We start from the raw sequence: 19,494 nt of genomic DNA on the forward strand, positions 1-19,494 counted from the left end.
GTTAAGATTCTGTCAGTGTTTCCATAATGGAGAGGTTCATAATTCAACCCTAAAAATGTCACCCCTGGCTAGGAGATCAAAGGATAGAAGCAATTAAAGGATTGTTGGGTTTAAATCAGATTGATTATGATTTTTCTCACCCTTTTTCAAGTTCAGATAATCCTCGAAAATCAATTTGCTTTTTATTTACTTAACTTTGCATCCTTAAACATCATTTCTTGATGTTCTGGAAAGGAAGTATTAAGCAGAAGGAATTAAGAACAACTCTACTAACCTGGGAAAACTGATAGGAGACATAGCAAGAGGAAGGAGAGATTGAGAGGGGGGGAGATTAGCATCACACAACTGATCCTAAAAAACAGCAGAGCAGCTCTATCATCAGTTATGAGCAAGGAGAGCTCTACACAACCTCTAAACACAGAAAACCACATGCTGGAGAGAAACAAGTGAGGGCTTGCAAACACCCCACAGTCATTCAGCTGACTACTCTTGGAAACAGAATGCCTGGCTTTTGGGAAGGAGATTTATTGTTGGAAAAGTGACTCCTCCAACACAGTTGTCATGAGTTTTATGGCTTGATTGAAATCCTTATTATGACACAATGGGCTGGATACTGCAGCAGTTATTTGCCACTTCTTCTAAAGGGGTACAAAGTCCATAGCTAGGGGGAGATGGAGACAAGGGCCAATGGCCAATGGCCAAGGTAATGTGTACATCAAGTTAATGCACAACAACGGAAACCCAGATCTGAACATTTGTCTATGTTTGTTTTTAATTCATTTTATTTAAATAAGATGGTAATAACTGTTAAAGGCCCAGTGTCCCGGAACCTGTCAGTCCAGTAATTTTGTTCATGTGAACAAAAACAGTGGCATATGGGAGCTGGGTTTTTTCTAAGTGAGCAATATTATCTGCACATTTCCCCTTCTATTTCTACAAGAAAAAGGGCAAAATACTTTAAATTATGCTGAAAATTCACAGGAGAAGGGGAAAGGCCCATGGCTTGCCCCCCTTGTGACTATGGGCCTGGACCACAACAAGCAAAAACTCTTCCTAAAACCAAACCAAATCACCTCAAAATCTATAGATCTGCCACCTTCCTCATTGTGTTTCCCATGCACAGTCACCTTCATTTTATAATGATCCTGCGCAAAATCCTATCAATTCCCAAAGAAGTGCTGTTTATTTGCATAATAATGATGCCATAATTCACAAGGCAGCCTCCTTCCCTCCGCCTCGTGACATTGCCTTTGCCTTTGAAGTGGCATGCCGAGGAGCTGTGATGGTAATACAACCTGCTGATCAATCGCATCTTAACTGCTCTGGTTCCACAAAGAAGGCGTAGCATGGATCATATCAGGTACCCATGGGTTTTCAGGGAAGACTTTCCTGCATTGCATTGTGGAACACGCCAGCTAAACAGGACCAGTTGTCAAGAGCATCCTATGCCAACACAATCTGCTGTGGTGTACTAATCTGGAGCTTTCTGCGGGGCTATGATTTAAGGTGCTGGGCTTGACGCACCCACCCCCACCCCCAAGACACAGTTGTTTATCTTCTATGATTTTTCCATGTACAGATCTTCTGAGGTCTGGGACAGAATCTGACATTGGCCATGGATTCTGCAGGATCTAATCTCACTTTCAAACTTTCCCAAATGTTTATGGAATTATATTATTATTAATTATTACCTACAGTACACTATGTATTTATGGAACACCATTCATGTAAAATGGTGTTCTAAAGGATAACAAAAGCAAAACACAGCTGTCTGCCCTCAAATTTAAATTTAGAGGATGAAGACAGGTGGTAAATGTGAATGCCCGGGACTCTGGATTGGTTTCCGTTGCTAATGAGGACTAGAGATTATGCTTGAAAACATACAAGCTGCCTCTAGAAATGGCCCCAGTTCTTAGGACCAGAGATTCTGGCCCCTGCTTTGAAATGTGAAACTTCTTCTAGGCTCTCAGCTATAAGCCCATCCGTACCATCCATCATCCATCATTTTTACCTCCCATTCCTTATTTTTCTGCCTTTCCCCCTGCTCCCCTCCAATACAATTCCTTCTTGCAACAACTCAGTTACAAAGCTACAAATCAGGTGTCTGCATGCTGCTTGTTAGTGCCATTCTTTTGTCTGAAGTGCAGAATTGCGGCTTTCTTGGTGCCAAATTTAGATGAATTTTATTATAGGTTAGTGATCCAAAGGTTGAGGGATTCCTTCCCTAAGTGACTTTCACCCCAGATGCACTGTTCTAGGGGTTACATCTCTCCCCTACTTTCCTTTACATATTATGTTTTGTGAGAAACATTCTCTTTATGACATGTGGTCAAGTTCATGCAACAAGGACAGCTGGAAAGACATTCTCATAACTTGTTTCTTCTCTAGAAACAGCAAGTTCTGAGACTCTTATAGGAGGTCTTTCTAGACTGTTCAAACTGCATTTGTTTTTCATTGAGCAAGGTGAATCTATTTCAGGTTACATATAAAAGATAACACCTTGCCTTAGCTTTTTAGAATTTGTTGTCCTTTTTAGCTCTTTGAAGGGATTTCATTACATTTTTCACCTAAATAGCATCCCTTGCAGATCTATAAAGTAAACTAATACTTGAAGTAAAATTAGTCATTTATTCAGGTACATAAACAAAAGGTCAAGTGACAACGGCAATATTCAATTCAGTAAATCCTCATGGATGAGAGTCTGGGTGGTCTATTATTGTTCCAAGCTGCTCAGTTAGAAACAGGAATCCTTTTTCCAATAATAATTAAATCTGGGGTTAAAATGCTACCTTCCATTGGTGCAATACTTTATCCATTATTAGCATCTTCCACGCCTTCAATTAAAGTTGTGTCATTCTTCCACTTTTGCACAATTTGGAAATTAGCAACCACCCACTCAGCTTTCATTCTGAAAGCCATAACCTATTTGCTATTATGTATGTCCTTCACAGATTCAAACAGGTACAAACAACATAGCCTATTTGATTTTTGCAAATAGTTAAATAACCAAAATTGCATGTTCAAAACATGCATTAAATTAATTACAATTGACCAGTGACAAAGAATGAATTTTGTGTTTTGTTTTTGTTTTCACAACCTTTATTGTTTATTGTCACAGCCATCCTGCAGAGTAGATCATTTCAAATCTCACTTTACACATGTGGAACTGAAGTTAACAGAGAGAGCAATTTGCTCAAGGCCACCCAGTGAAGTAAGTACATGACTGAGGCAGAACCCGAGTCCGGAACACCCAGCTTCAAATGAAGCACTCCATCTTCTGCAACACATTGCAAAACGCTTTGCGACAGAACAGTGCAGAGCAGAAAATTTGAAAAGGGAAATCAATCGCATGCATGCACAGCAGCTGTGGCAGAACAGGATCCAGAAAAATTGAAGCACTGGAAGGGACTCTGAGGGTCATCAACTTTCTTTTTCTTTAAAAAAGAGGCAGGCAAAAGTGTACTTCAGTCATCAAAATTCAAACCAACCATTTGTGAGCCGGCTCTAGATGGGTACTTTTTAAAGCTGAGTCACAGAACTGAAATCCATGCATGGTAAATCAAAAGCAGATAGGCTGAGGGAGTCTTGCATCTGCCATCTTCCTTGTATGCCCCCCATATCCCTTAATGATTGTTAATGGCTGCAACCTGATCCAAGGCTTGGATCTGAAGGAAAGGGAGATCCCCTCTTTGATCCCACACCTTTCCTTGCTGCCGCCAAGGAGAAGAAAGCAAACAAGGGGGGCAGCCACGGTGAGCTCTGCCGTTCCACCTGCAAAGTGGCTCCTTTCCCATGGCATGCACCTCTTGGAGCAGGGAAGAGGGTGACCAGGTGCAGAAAAGATTTCGATCTCCTTCTGGGGCAAAAGAGGCGAGAGCTGAACCACTGGGTGGGAGGAGCCAAGCGTCGAAAGGGCAGACTTAATTAAAGAGAAGCAGCTAATGAGAAACCGACTCTGATCTGGGGTGACAGCCAGGAGAGCAAGGCATGTTTATGCCCTCTGCCCGCCAGCACAAATGTTCTTTTTCATACTCCCAGCAGTCTATCCACCATGCAAGGTGGAGATGAAAACGACGTTATCCTGGTCTTGGAGCAGATAGTCCAGCTCGCCCATCAACTCCCAATCTGCCCCATTGATCAGCACCAAGATCCCCGGCCGCACAGAATCTCCCTGCACGAACAGCTCCGGCCTCTCTTTCAGCAGGTTCTCTTTCATCCACACCAGCAACTTTCGGACATCCCAAGGGCCTTGCTGGCTGGGCAGAGTCACCCGCTGCTTCCTGATCCCGCCAAACAAGAGCTCTGCTCCACCTCCGCACTCCAGCTGCAGGGACAAGGGCGCCGCCATCTTTGCTGAGGGAACGGCGCTGCCCGCACCGGAAGCGCGGCGCCGCGTCTGCTTCCGGGGGCGGCGGAGGTTGCCCAGCAACCACAAAGAATGGATTTTTTTGACCCTCTCATTCTGGGGCAGAAACAAGAATAGCAGCAAATTTGGTTCTATTCATCTTCTAGGCAGTGTTTTTTTCCCCCCCTTCTTTAGAAATCTTTAGGGGTTCTCTCATTTTGACTCAAGAAAATCACCATTTTATAGTTCAAATAGGGGAAAATAAATACAGTAAATGGAAAAGTACAAAGATTCACACAATATTTAGGGTATGCGTACCCCTGCGTACCCCCATAAAAAGCACTGCATTTGGGTTTTACTCAAGAGCAGGCGTTTTTTCTTCCACTACAGAAAGAATGAGTTCTGCCCAGTGACTATTGTTATAGATGCTCACTGATCTTACTATGTATAAATACACACAAACGCACACACATAAATATCAGAGGCCTGCTGTATCTTTTGTATTTCATGGTCTCTTCATCTCAGTGTTCACACGTGTGCTGGGGGCTGGTTTCCTCTTTTGTGGCCATGTATATCCTGCAAATTGATAAATCTTATGAAACAGGCTCCAGGACATGAAATTGTATGCCACAATTTCTGCTAATCTTTATGGCGCCACAATACTCTTTGTTGATTTCACTGCCACAGATTAACATGTCTAAACCTCAGGAATAAATTGAATTGGTCCTAAAGACAGACAGGCATCCAAGAAAGCTGGTTCTAGCACTCTTTATTTTGCTGATTGTACTGGTAGAGCAAGGGAGCACGATTCTGAATTATGCCAGCAAGTCATAGGAGCCATTTGGGGTTCTATCAGAATTTCCAGGACTCCCAATTCACAAGCCATTAATAAGATGGTTTAGCTGCCTCACCATAGTCAAAGGGAATAATCATGGGAACATTGGTGAAATGCTTGCCATTTGTAAGTGTTCAATCAGCGGTGCTTCATTTAATAGATTGCCTCCCTTGCTCCTGGATTAAAAGTGCTAAATGCAATATTAGTGGCAACTAATATATCCCAATAGTGGCAAAATGCAGGAAACCCACAGGTTTCTCTGCATCCTTTTGTAAACTGTCCCTAATCACAGAAACATAGAATTCTAGGGTCGAAAGGGACCTCAAGAGTCATTGTTCCATGCTTCAAATTTCATCATTACCTTTCCCCAGTACCAAGCAAGACTGATCCTCCTAACTCTAGAAGTCTGAAAGAGGGCCCTTACGCTATGCTAATAAAGGACAGGCTTTAGTTATGTAGCTATACACAAAAAGTGTTCTCTGATGCATGTTTTATTTCCTTGAAAACACTATGCACAGAAGGTGTTACATGCGCAGAAGATGCTTGCATGACTAAATAGAACTGAACGGAGGTGAGCCTACATCAGACAGTAGATTTGGGGTGCCATTAACACAGGTGTCTTCGGAAGGAGCAATAGGTGTCATCGTTCCCTTCCTTTCCCGATATTTCAGGTCACATTGCAGCAGTTAAATATATCTTTATATTAGTTATTTATGTTAGAAGAAAGTAACAACAGATAGCCTGAACTACCAATGTGAGAAATATTTCCTTCTATACTTCGCTCCTTACTATTTTTGGGAGGTGTTTGTATAAAATGGAGTTCTAACAGGCTTCCAAACCTTGCAATAACTCTTTCCACACACACACACACACATCACCACCACCACAACCCATTGCACATAATGAAACCTCTTCCCTGCCCTCATGGGAACCCAAAACACTACCCCCTGGCCATCAAGATTAGCAAAGAGGGCAATCAGCCTCTGATACACAATTCCCTGGAAAGTTCCACAAGCCTCTGTGAAGTGTTCGGTGTTTGCTAGGATCAATCATCACCAACCCTGTAGGCTCTACAGGTCATGTACTACAGCTGCCATTCATGGGGCTAAAGGAAGTTGTAGTCCAAAACATCTGGAGGGCACCAGGTTGGCCAAGGCTGGCCAAGATCGTGTTGGTGAAAGCATTTAGGATCATGCTGTAAGGCAACAGTTTTCCCAGCTGCTGTTCATTTCAATCAGGCCAGCACAGGAGAACATCCCCTATGGATTGTGCCTCACGCTAATTAGTGGAAAGATGCCGTTGGGATTTTTCACCACACCAAAATGGGCTAGCCCTGAAACTAAATCTAAGTATTATTTTTTTACAGCAACAAAAGTGATTAAAGGTCCCATTGAGCAGTTTAATTTGGTGTAAAGTTACTAGAACATGGTGTGATTTAAAGTACTTTGAATAAAAAAATCAGCTGGCGCCACTTCAAGACAATGAAAATCAAGTATTTTAGGGAGGTGGGGGTTTTTTGTTTCCTTCCTTTGCAAAATAGCAGTCTGTATCCCTGAGCAGTATTCATTTTGAGATCCATGTATTCTGATTGCCCATGGCAATTTGTTATGTGTGGATTTTATTTTATCCTGTCTTTCATCCAAAGATCTAGTTCCCATTTCAGTCAACATAGGTGAATATGGATTGCTTTTTTATTGTTAGCTACCAGGGTTTCTTAATTATTTCTTATATTTAAAATATTTTAAAATGTAAGGTGATATGCATTGCATTTTAAAAGTTATCCCATAATTTTAAATTTTTAAAAAATGTACATTTAATTTAATCATTTTTAATGCACAGCGTTTTCCCTTCATTAGAGCTTTGTGCTCATTTGTCAGAACATGGGAACACCCCCTTTTATTGTCTTAAAACAGCAGTAGGACCTAGAATAGGGATGGACTATATGGAACTGGCGGAAATGACTGGCAGAATCCGAGACCAAGGAGATTGGAAGAAATTTAAAGTTTATCTACAGAAACATTGTAAAATTAAGGAATGTTAGAAGGATGTTGGAATGAAGTAATGTGGTTTTAGCAGAAATGATATAAAGAATTAAGTAAAAATGGATTGTTAATCGGTGAAAGAACAGAATGTAAAATTATAGTATATTAAGATAAATCATTAGGATAAAAATAAAGATGGAAAGGATTTGCTGAAATATCTAATTGAATTAGAATACAAAAAAGGGAGGTGTGAGGAGGTCAAGGAAATAAGCAAAGGAAAGAAAATAAGCAAAGGATTGATTTGTTTTTTTTTAATTATCTGCATCTTTTTTTCGTGTTTTTTTTCTTTGTTCTTGTATTGTTCTTTATTTTTTCTTTTTGTAACCTTTAAAATCTCAATAAAAATCTATTGGGGGGGGGGGGGAAGGACCTAGAATAGGGAGAGCCAAACCGGTAACCTCCAGAGGTTGCTGGATGCCAACACCCATCATCGCCAACCATTGGCCATGTTGGATGAGTCAGAGGGGAGCTGGATTCTAGCACCACCTGGAGACCACTGTATTGGTGAGCCCTGGGCTAGAATGCTAAGTCCATAGCGTTGTTTAATTGAAGCTGAACATTTAGGGAAGGAACCTGAAATAGCCCTGTGGAAAGCTGTGCTCCCGCAACCCTCTCCCACCACAAACATGATCTGCAGCCGCAACAAATCAGCTCCAAATTATGGAAGTCTCAGTAGAGAAACAGGCATGCAGGTAACCCTTCAAAAGTTACAACAATGCACCTCTGAAGAAGACACACGTGTGCATAAAAGCTATGTTTCAGAACATAGTCCAAGAACAGAGCCAAGCATGAAAAGCCTTTAAGATATGAAACACAACAGGCAACGCTTTGGCAAAACCAGGTAAATAAAGGAAACACTTCCATGGCTTAATCCTAAAAGTTTGTCCTTGGCATGCATGTCCCCACATCCACAATAAACAGAATGGCTACCCTGTTCCTTGGCCCTAGGGTCCCAAACAGACGCATTTGTCCAACATTCTTCATATTTTCACTGCATATTGCTGCTCTTCAAGAGAGTCTAGTAATCGTACTTTTGCAAAAGAGATGGGAGTCCTATGTTGGGGAGACAACCCACGTTCCTCAGCTATAGTAATCCCAATATTGCTTAGAGAGAAATGTCACAACAGTCAAACAATTTCAAGTTGATTTTCCTATATAACTGTGGTTGTGGTCCACTAAGATAGAAGTGCGCTATTTTTCAAAACTGCAGTGTTAAAGAATGTGATTCAGTACCTGGAGTTCTAAGCTAAGAGGGATCCCGGTCCAAATTTAATCTCCATCATAGACCCACTGGGTGATTAATTCACTGCCTCTTAACCTTAGTTCCCTTCTGTAAAATTGCTGCAATACTGAAAGCTCAGTAACTTAGCAAAATGTATATGTTATTTATTACCTCTCGAAGGCACATATAAATGCTGTCCTTCATATTCACATTTAGAGGTAATGAAGCAAATTCATTCTCCAGAATTCAAAAGTGAATACTATATATACTCAGAATTTTGATTCACACACACACACACACACACACACACGAGAGTATATAAAATTGCTAAGCTGTTCCCTTGTACTGGACTGGTTTCTTCTAAGGCAAATGTGTAAGTCTTTCCAGATACACCAAAAAAAAATTTTAATCGTTATACATTAAATGGCTGTGTCACTGGAAGGTATGATTCACTTAAACTTTAAAGCATAGAAAAATTTAAAGTTTAAATTATCTTTTCTAACCTAGTGTCTCTCCTACTGTCTGTACTGGGAACAAAGGAACAAATCCCCATACCAACGGCTGGATAATGTGCCTTTCATCAGTATCTATCTATTTATTTATTTTCATTTTACTCCTGCATATTTTGGTTATTTGAACCAGGCAGGCTTTTCTGGAATACCGGGGAGATGGGCGTCTGATAATGGATTTGAATCCTGCGTGTTTCAAGAGAGGAGAGCAAGATAAAAAGGGGTTAGAACTGTACTGTCATTTTAAAAAAACAAATACACACACACACCAGATGTTTTAAAAGCAAGGGGGTAAAGGAAAAGGAGGAAAGCAAAAAGTGCAGTACAAACCTACATACAAAGTGCTCATTTCAGCAAATTTTGCATGGGCTTTAAATAACGTGTGTCAACGCTGTTTTTCATTGTTTTGAAGCAAATTGTAGTAAAGTGGTGATGTGACAAAAATAATAATAAATAGCAACAATGAGTATACATGATTAAGCCATTCAACCGTGAATTTCGTTTATTTCAATCCAGAAGTTAAGAACGTGGTGGTTTCTCTCCCGTTAAAATCGGTGGGATTCCCATTAACTTTGGCTGAATCGCGCACTGAATATGAGGCTACAGCACACAAATTCAGAGAAGCCCAGAATAGGGCTCAAGAGATGTATAGAAAAGGATCTCTTCAGTGATCTGAAAAAGACATGCTCTAAATTTCTGCCCTTTTAAAACAACGGAAAACAACAATAGCAACGTTGCATTGTTTTCACTTCTGCTATGCGATATTGCCATAGGAATTCAGCGCATGGGGAAAGCGGATCAGGAGTTTCCCGAAGATTTTACCCTTCGCAGTGGGAGTTAAAGGCTGTTTGCCTGGGAGTAAGCCCCATTCAACTCAGTGAGACTTGCTTCTGAGCAGGCACGAACAGAGCTGCGCTGTGCTCTGCCAAAAACATCACAAAATGCCGCTTTTTACACGGATTCAGGTTGCAGAACCTTTCGAGGTTAGAGGCGCATTTGAAAGGAAACCACCAAACGATAATTTCTACGAGGGCTGAAAGTGGTTCGCGAGAGTCTTTGCTTTCCATGGCCTATGAACACACACCGTTTTTTTCTTTTTAAGGACACCAACCACACAATACAGTCTTCAAAATCTGCGCACCTGGTGTAATGACCCTGCCCTGTCTACATTAAGACCCCCATCAGCAATCTCTCTCCTAAACCACAAATCATAGGCTATTATTTTCACATCTACGATGCGCGGAGGGGGAGCGTAATCTTTCTTAATTTTCTCAAAAGCTGGCGCTGTGCAACTTTCCCCACTCATTCTCTTTGCCGAAACGCGAATAAATTTAATGGGGAAATATCACAAAATAAAGCGAAAATGCTCTGGGTATACATAGCAACCCTAGGGACGGCTGGGCCAGGGACTCAGTCCCCAACAGCCAGGTGGAACGCTAAGTGAGCGGAGGTGATGCGAATTAATTCCGTTTAATGCAGTTCCACGCCGGCTTTGGAGTTCCGCAAAAACTAAGTTTCTTGGAGCTGTGGCCAACAAAAGCGTCCTAGTTATTTGGCATCCAACGCCTCAGGTTAGGGACCTTGTTCTGGCGATCCATTGAGGATCCTTTTCCTGCGACCACGTTGTCGCAGCAGCCACCTGGCCCAATGCTGGGACTCACATCATCGCCCAGGAACAACGGGAGGAGGCGGCTGTCGTTATTTACCTCGCAGTTTTTCCAGGGAAAGGTTGGGAACAAACGGCTTGAAATCCGGTCTGCGCCTGGGATGCCTTGGGGCGATTTGCTCGCCCACCGGTGGCAAGATCCATTTATACAAGACGCAGCACTTAGAAAGGGAAGACAGCCCGCGAAGGGAGACGCGAGGCTGCTGCCTGCGGCGCATTACATTGCACGGGAAGGGAGAGAGGGAGGGTGCTGGAGAACGAGTTTTCCTCCAGTTGATATAATGGAATTAGGAGAGCCCACTCCCTCCCTGGGGGATCCCACCAGAGGAAAGAAAACGGGGATTCCCGCAGATTCCGAAGGAGAGATTAAAACTGGAGGGTCTCTCCGTCCTCTCTCTCCACTGAGCTTCCAAAATGACGAAGGAGGTAGGTACCCCAAAAAAACACCCCCAAAAGGCCCGAGTCTCCCCGGTGCCTTTTGCTTTCCTAGGATCCTGCCAGCACCCACCCCTCCCCCACTTCAACAAGGCAAGCAGCCAAGCAGAGATTTGCTTTAGCAACAGAAATGCAATGAAAGTTGTTGTTGTTTTCGCCTTTATAGATGGTTTTCTATTTGTCTCAACTGGAGGGAGAGGGCGGAAGAATGATGGCTGTATTTTTGTTGGAGCTGTAGAAAACACACACACAAAAACAGCAACTGTTAAAAAAAAAGAGTAAGGAAAAGTGAGGAAACCGTCATTTTTGTGTCTTTAAATTAGTGGTTCGAAAATGCAAGAGGCTGTTGATTTTCTGGAGATCTTAAAAATGCAGGAATGCTTTGTTCTCTCTCCCCCCCCCGCCGGACAAGAAGTGAGGGGGCCATCAAAAATCACGGCAGAACAGAGACACCCAGACCCTTTAAGTCGGTGTCAGTAATTTGTTTTTTCTTCGCTCAGCAGTGTAGGAGAAGAGGTGCAGCTAAACTAAATTAAAAATGCCCCTAGATGCAAAATAACAAAATGCCCTTAAATGCAAAATCGGGTGTTTGTATTTTGTTTAAGGTCTGAAGGTTTGGCTTATTTCCTGACAGACTCCAACAGGAGCGGCTGATGTTCATGCAGAAGGCAGCGGAAGTCGGGGTAAAGGGGAAGAAAGGGCTATTTGTCTGTCCCCAGCTACGCGCGCGCGGAAAGTGGGAATCCGCGACAGATCTCTGGAAAGCGCGCAAAGAGCGTCGCAAAAGGCGCCCGCGCTCTGGCGCGCAAACAAGACCGCGAGAAAACCTGCATCTCCAGAGGCCGCTGCTTGCCAGGACTTGGCCCCATCACGACAGCAAATCGATGGGGCGCAAACATTCAGCCCCCACCTCTCGACTACAGTCTCCATGCACCTCTGGGTACAGAGACAGTTGAAAACAAGAAACCTCGGAACACTTCCCCACACTGGCTATTTAACCATTTCATCTGCCCAATCTGCGGTTAAGCACGCTTCCCACACCTGCGAAAGGCGCAGCGCGCTGCCCTTTCTCCTGCGCAAGCTTCACTGAAAATAATATGAGCGCCGCAGAAAATGCGCATTACCATCCGAGCTTAAGATTCAAATTATTTACATACTATCCAGAAGCTTGTATTCTATGGCCCACGCAAAATCCTCTTTTAATTTTCTATCCTCCGCCTCTCCCTCCGCACTTTTACCCCTCCCCTCTCCCTTCCTGTTTATCTCTCTCCCCCCCCCCCTTTTTGGTTATTTACTTGCTCCTTTCAATTACTTTTAGGTGTTTAGTGATCAGAAAACTGTTTGCACTACGTGGTATACGAATGGTGACGCGCAGGGCACGCTAAAAACGGTTTTATACAAAACCATATTCATAAAATGTATTATAATATATAACCACTGTCGCACAATTCTCGTGCCTATGTGCCTAGGCAGGCTGCGTAAAAATCTAACCCCATTTCGGGAAGAGAAAACTCCTTGATTTGGAAAACATCAGCGGTGCGGACAAAGGAGGCGAGAGAAATCGGGGCTTGCCACTCCGAATTTAGAAAACCTGTCTTTTCGTTCTTAGCCCAAAGCGTCGCCTTTCGCTCGGCAACCGGCGGCGAGGGCGGGTTCCCCTCTCCTCAAATCCAAGGAAGGGGAAGGAACACACACACACCTTGCAACCAACCCCCTTTGGGTCCAGATCTGGGCTCCCCTCCGCGCCGAGGTTCCATACTCAAGTTACATTTCGACACTGTGGGAAAGAGAGGATTTTCTGCTGAACGCAACAACATAGATATTCCCCATCATAGCCCAGTCAGTCTCGAGGGATGGGGGGGGGTCGGGCTGCCCAGTTCGCCCTCTCCGCCCGCCCCTCCCAAAGGAAAGGCGGCTCCAGTCCGGTCAGGAAACCGAAGTCTCCGGACGTCGTGGTGCAAGCGAGGTAGGGACATTGACAGAGAACGACGCTTCCCCGCCTTGAGTGAATTGGAGAAGGCCGAGAAAAGATATCAGGGAGGAGGCCAGGGGTATATCACCATGATAAGAGGTGACTTCGTCTCTCTCCTTTCGGTCCCCAGGAGAGAGAATGAATTCACTCGACAAAGAAATCGGATCAAGTCACAGCCGAGAATCGGAGCAAGACCCGCACCTTCGTACCTATTCCACCTTGGATCTTTCCCGCTCCTGACCCCCACCACCCTCCCTCGTTTTCCACTAGTAAGAACAACCAGAACGCGCAGAACCATTGGAGAGGGGGAACCAAAGCACGGGCAACCGAACCCTCTCAGCTTATCTCAAATTTCACTCAAATCCAGATTCGATTTTCTGGGTGGGGAAATCTGAATTGGGAGTCGTGGTGGGAGGGAAGGAAGGAAGGAAGGAAGACATCTAACAGGAAAAGAAGGCGCATTTTATAGCCTGAATCCGAAACAACCACGTTATCCGAACTAAGGTGGATTTAATTCGATTTGCGTCCTATTAATCCGGGTACAACCCATCCACTTTAACGAGGCTGTGAATTCCAGACTTGATCACTGCGGAAAAGGTGATGGGTTAGTCAACCGTTCAGAGAAAAGAGTTGCCTTAAAACAAAACAAAAAGAAAACACCTCTCTCTCCTCAACGGACTTGAAATTGGCAACACACTTCGACTTCGAACCACCCTCTATCCTGGGAACTTGGGTTAACAGGGAAATCCGTTCCCTTCCTTCCCTTCGCGTTAGCCTGTTTGATAGGGATGGGGTTAAAACCCCTGCATTTTATGGAATTACAGTAAATGAGCCAAAATTGGAGTGAGCGGGGAAAGAGGACGACGCAAACCATTAGCGAAGGTAAAGTGAGAGATGCCGTGCCATTTTGCCACAGATTCTCCGAGCGAAGAATTGTTCTTAAAAACAGGAGACGGTGGAGGGACACACCCAATACTGAGGAAAGAATGGAGTATGCTTTTTTTGAGTGGCATCTGGGTGCTCAGAGCCTCGCAAAACGGGAGCAGTCAGAAAAAGCAGACGTGGCGGCGGGTGACGGCAGTCAGTCGTGCTTAACAGGTTAAACGCCTGCGCATCTCTTATTAGGCAAAGAGATTCCGAGCGTTTGCGGTGCCCTTTGCTTCTTTCCAGAAACGCCTAGGTGGAATCCCCCACCTGCTCCAACAAAAATTAAAAGATGCTTTAAAAAAAAAACCCCTCCATTAAAAAAAGCGCGCCCCTGTCAGACAGGGTCAGGATCAAGGAAAGAGAGAGGGGAGAAAATGTATTCGGGTCCCGGGACCAGAGTTCCACGGTGGGCATTTGGGCAGGTGGGACTTGGCAAAGGAGGCGAGGGAAGCAAGAACGCATTCACACGATCTGATGTATGGGATCGAGGAAAGGAATAAAACCCGTGGGGAAAAGAGTCCCGAGAGAAAAATCGGAAGGATTAGGAAGAACATGGGCACTTCGAGATGGAATAGAGATTTCAGCCCAAACATTTATAGGAATAAACAAACAAACTGGGAACCTGAGAAGGCCTAGTCGGAAAAGAGATAGCATCATCTACACCAATTTCCAGGGGCTTGCTCTGCGCGGGGTTGTGGCCTTTGAGTCCTCGCGCGCAGAGATGCAGAGATGGTGCTTTTATTTTTAATGCATTTAGAGGCGGGATAGGTCTTTTTTTTGCGGGCCGACCCAAAATACTGAATGCACACAGCATCCAGCTCCGCCCAGGAGCGGGAAATCCTCTGCGTATTCCAATGTTGACAGAGAGAGATAAAACAGGGAGATATAAATATGTAAATGAATACTTTGACGTTTGTCTACACATGGAAAGAAAGGCAGGGGGAAATGGGGGAATGCAGACGCACGCACGCGCACACTCCAGCGGTTAGATAATTGGAATTTAACGGACTTTCTGAGTTATATTCTAGGCCTAATTGAATTAAACCAATTGACTCTCCATTAGAAATACTCTAGCAGTGACCCAGGCTATAAATTTGGGGCACACGGTTTGCAGCAAGTTCCTGATCTATGTTTCCGCATGCAGTCAGCCCGTCTTTCCTTCCTTCCTTCCGCCCTTCCTTCCTTCCTTAATTTGGTCTTCAGAAAAATAGGAGCGGCAGCTCCGGAAAGAAATAAAAACGGGACGGGAGCCTAACCGAAAGATAATTCTCGATGGCCCACCGGCGGGCGAGAAAGTCCTCGAAGAGGATAAATGGGGCGCAGACGAAAGAGCAAATTTAAGGCTCTTTCCCGCAAGAGGTACAGTCCAGTTTGCCAAAGGTGAAGAGCCACATAGCAAAGTATAGGATTCAAGTGTTTGCATCCACGCGCTGTCGCATCCCCAATTCGCATTTTTTTAAGGTGTAGGCTTCTCTAGATGGAAATCTAAAGTTGGATTCCCTGTAGCTGCGCCGTCGCCCCCCCCCCAATATTGGAGGAAGGGCAAGCTCCATTCCGAGGGGTGTTAAGTTGACACGACAGGTCGGGGGTTCATCCAGCTCCCCAGTTTTCCAAACTGGGTTGCAGGCCAAGTTCAGCAAAGATGCGTATCCAAATGCGCATTAGGATTTTTCTACGCATTTCACTCAGCGGAACCGAGTATTCAATCAGGCATGGGTACTGGGCTGCGCATGCACGTTTATTCGCAAGTTATTGTGTTCAATAGGTTTTACTCTCAAGTAGCGGAGTTGAGGATTGTAGTCCTGGAGCGGTAGAAGGATCCTAGCCGCTTTTTCCAGTCGGGTCTGTACTGGAAAGGCTCGTGGTTTGGGCGTATCGGCTGTACTCCTCCCAAAGCCCGCCTTAAAGGAAATGCGCATCTTTGTGGTTCCTTTAGGAAGGCAGTTCCTTAAGCTGGGCCTAGCAAGAACCCGCTTTGTAACAGGGATGCCTTATATTGTTTGCGTGCGTGGCTACTATCCGCAGGCAAGTTGAGCCGTGAATGGTTGCAGATCAAACCATCCTAGAGGGAAATCAGAAGCAGCCCAATCTCTGCGTGTGAGTTTAGGCGGAAGCAAGGCCCTCTGCGTTCAACGGGGTTTGATCCCAAGTAAGTGTGTGGGCTGGAGCCTGCTCCGCCTTAGCTGGGCAGGCATGCGGATCAGGGCCTCACGTGGATCCCCGCTGCTTAGAGCACGATGCCCGCGTCTTAGTTAATAGGTTTTCTGGATCGAAGCCACGGAATCTTCCTACCGACAGAAATTGTTAGGAAATTAACATTCGGCTTTTAAAAAAAAGACTCTCTTGGCCTCAAGTAAATGAGTATACTTTCTCAGGATGGGTCCATTGCGCAGACAGGTAAGTGCCCCCAGCTTAAGGCTACACTTAAGACTGTCGATTTGAATAGGATTGTGCCGGATGCAGAGCGCAGCCCTCCAGCTTCACAGGATTTAGGGATGGCGGTGGCATTTAAGTCCCTGAGTTATTATTATTTTCGTGGGGCGGGGGAACACTAAGGCCCATGGAACGCTTCCTTACTTCCGAGTATGCACGAACAGGCTTCGGTTCTCCATAGTCCAGACTAGCTTCGGGGCGATGCCAAACATACGGCGTCAGCCGAATGGGAGCAGCCTTCTCTAAGCCCAGGGCTGCTTGCCCCGCGCTCAATTCTGAAACTAAAGATCTCCCTTTTGAAAGCCTCCGAGGCAGCCAGGTAGATTTACCGGCCCAAAGCAGCCAAAGGATAGCAGCAAGAGGCAGTGGGGAGCCCGGCGGCGGGCAAGAGAAAGGAACAGCGAAGAACAGGGCGTAGCGCGCTTGTGCCACGCGCGCAGCAGTCGGGAAGGGCAGGCGAGGGCGCACAGCAAGCGGGAGATGCGCAACCACCTGCTCGCTGCGCACAGAGAGACGCGCAGCCCTCCGCCACACGCCGGCGGCAGGCCCCGTGTTTGTGCGTTCAGGGGGAAAGGGCGCGTGAGCACATCTGTTTCAGCACCCTCTCTCTCGGGACTTCACACGTGCACACAAACGTAGATAGAGTGACAGGAGGGTGACCAGTTCATACGCACGCGTGCATGCATCTATCTATCCATAACGCGTTTGGGAATCCTGCGAAGGCGACACAGGAGGCCAGGACGCCCATACTGGCAAAACAGCCGCCGCTCTGCGGCTACAACGGCTCATATGACCGGAACCAAGCTGAATGTTTCCTTGGCCAGGGAGGGGAGAGAGGACCTTTTCAGCATCATTCTGGGCAACACAGGAGCGCGGACACGATCCAGCCAAGTCGAACGCTCTTAAGTTCCGCAGTTTTCAAAAAGAGAGTAAAACACATGTCTTATTATAAGCTCCACTGAAATGAACTGGTCTTAACAGCTGTTAACTCTGGGGTGGACAGTGCCCCAATTTCTCTCACATGCACATACCCCGTTCTGAAACGCATTTATTTATTTGCAGAGCCCACGGAGGCCAGAGGAATTTAAGGAAGCGTAATGAGGTTCGTAGCCTTGAATTGTGTCCGGAGACTTCTCTAGAGGTGGCCCCATTTAAAAGGTACACATCACCCTTGCCATTTGCACACACAAAACGTGTGCTCATCGGCATGCTTCCCGCTTGACAACTTAATATATACGCACACATTACAAACCCACAAACTGTGCATTTTGCTGCTTCATAGATGTACGGAGTAGCCACATGTTTTATAAACAGACTGATTCCATGCCTGTCATCCCAGAAATCGGCCCCGAGGCATTTAGTTATTTATAAGTGAGTAACATACTCACTTAAGCTAACTTATAAGTTATTCGCTTATAAGTGAGCGAGGGGTTTTTAGGATTGCACTCGGAGGCTGAAATCCTAATCATGACTTAGAAAGAAATATGCACTTAGGAGTCTGTCCCACTGAACTCAGGGGAAGAACTGGCAAGCTGACCCATGCCTGCTGCTTACCTAGACGCTGGTCTCATTTTAAATCAGTGTCTCTCACCTCTGAATATAGTTTGAGGCTGGGTTGCCAGGTAGATCGAGGCAGGTTCACAAGGAAGGATACGACCAGACAGGTGCTGCGCTATATATACTGTACCGTTCATCGGCATACGTATTAAGAGATAAAGTTGGGGAAAATACGTTTTGCACAGGGAAATAAATACATGATTGACTTCTCCAGACCTCCCTCACCTATTCGTACCCGTTTATATGCACATACTTGGGTCTACCTACCTCTTTCTGCAGAGGCACACCGCGAAAGACACCAGATAATCCCCACACTCCCCTCGGTACACGCATCTTCCCTGGGCTACAAATATGCACACGCACACACAAGAAAAGATGTCATTTGGGAAAGCAACGCACAAATCACCAGTGCAGTGAGTTCGCAGCGGCTACTCTTACTCTCAAGAAAGCCACAGCGTTGGAGTAAGCAGCGGGGGGGGGGGAGGGGGGTCAACTGCCCTTCGACGCAGCCTAGCAAAAACAAAACTGCCTGAGAAGGAAGTGCCTCGGGGTGGGGAACTGGGCGACAATCACTTTATTTAAAAGCAACAAATGCCCCCCCCCCATGCATACCCTTCGGATGGAGGCCCCACGAGGGAGGGGTGGCCCCCATTATTTGCCCCTTGGAAGAGGAAAAGGAGGGATTGGAGGGTTCAGGCTTCAGGCAAACTTCTTGCGAGCCGCTGAAATGATTCTATACCTGATTCCTATACTTGCCATTCTTCTTTCTGCCTTCTCAATTCTCTGACCACTAACCTCTTTAAGCTTCCGAGGTGCTTTGAACGCTAAGATTATCCGTGAGTCAAAGAGACTCCTATGCACCCCCATGCAGCTATTTAAACAGGAAAATTAACCAGCCCACCTGTTTACAACCTTGAAATATCGCTAGCGCAAGCGCTACATAAACACACACGCGCACTCTGCTAGTCTTCTTCATATCTGGGCAGCGCAGTTATTATAATAATCCTCCCTGCACCATTCGAGCTCCTAAGACTGCCAGTTTTCTTTATTATTAAATCAATGTGGGAGAGGGAGCGAGAGAGGGAGAGAGAGAGAGAGAAAATTCCTTACGTTGCATTGGCACACCAAGGATTTCTGGAAGCCCCTTGACAGAACCTTCTGTAGTGAGTGCTGAGCTTTGCATCATTTTATTTCAAACGTATCGAGCAGAGGAAAAAAAACGGGGACGGAAAAAAACCCCCAGGAGAATATAGGTCTATAGATTTAATAAAATAAAAATTAAAAAAATCTTGATCAGTAACAAAAACAAAAAAACCACGGAGTATGACCGGGGCCGATCCTTCTAGGCGCTCTAGGAGGGCTGAGGCTGGCCCTGGTCCGCTTCAAATCCCCTTGGCTTCTCCTGCTATCCCAGCTTGACTGTATCCTGGGTTAAAAGTGCTGCTGCAGTGGCGCTCCTCGTCGTAGGAGCGCTGGTCCCGGAGAGGCAGCTTTGATTCATTCACACTGCAGGGAGAGGGCGTGACGTCACTTTCCGCAGGGAAGCCACGC

General features: G+C 45.3%; 1 protein-coding gene and 1 pseudogene across 2 annotated transcripts in view; both read right to left on the minus strand.

The window, feature by feature from the left end:
* The window catches only part of LHX4 (LIM homeobox 4), a gene marked incomplete at its 5' end in the record, with an annotated part of 74,102 nt that extends 54,973 nt beyond the window's left edge, over nt 1-19,129 (minus strand). The window contains one exon of the mRNA XM_079981634.1: nt 19,054-19,129. Within this exon, the coding sequence (XP_079837760.1) occupies nt 19,054-19,129 (76 nt within the window). The remainder of the gene's footprint in view (nt 1-19,053) is intronic.
* On the minus strand, nt 2,609-4,381 carry LOC307219318 (ubiquitin-related modifier 1 pseudogene; annotated as a pseudogene). The gene has a single exon. The product of its transcript is annotated as a ubiquitin-related modifier 1 pseudogene (transcript).
* Nucleotides 19,130-19,494: the final 365 nt, after the last annotated feature.

The sequence above is a fragment of the Podarcis cretensis genome, assembly GCF_951804945.1.
Source record: "Podarcis cretensis genome assembly, chromosome: 6".
Taxonomy (NCBI): Eukaryota; Metazoa; Chordata; class Lepidosauria; order Squamata; family Lacertidae; genus Podarcis; species Podarcis cretensis.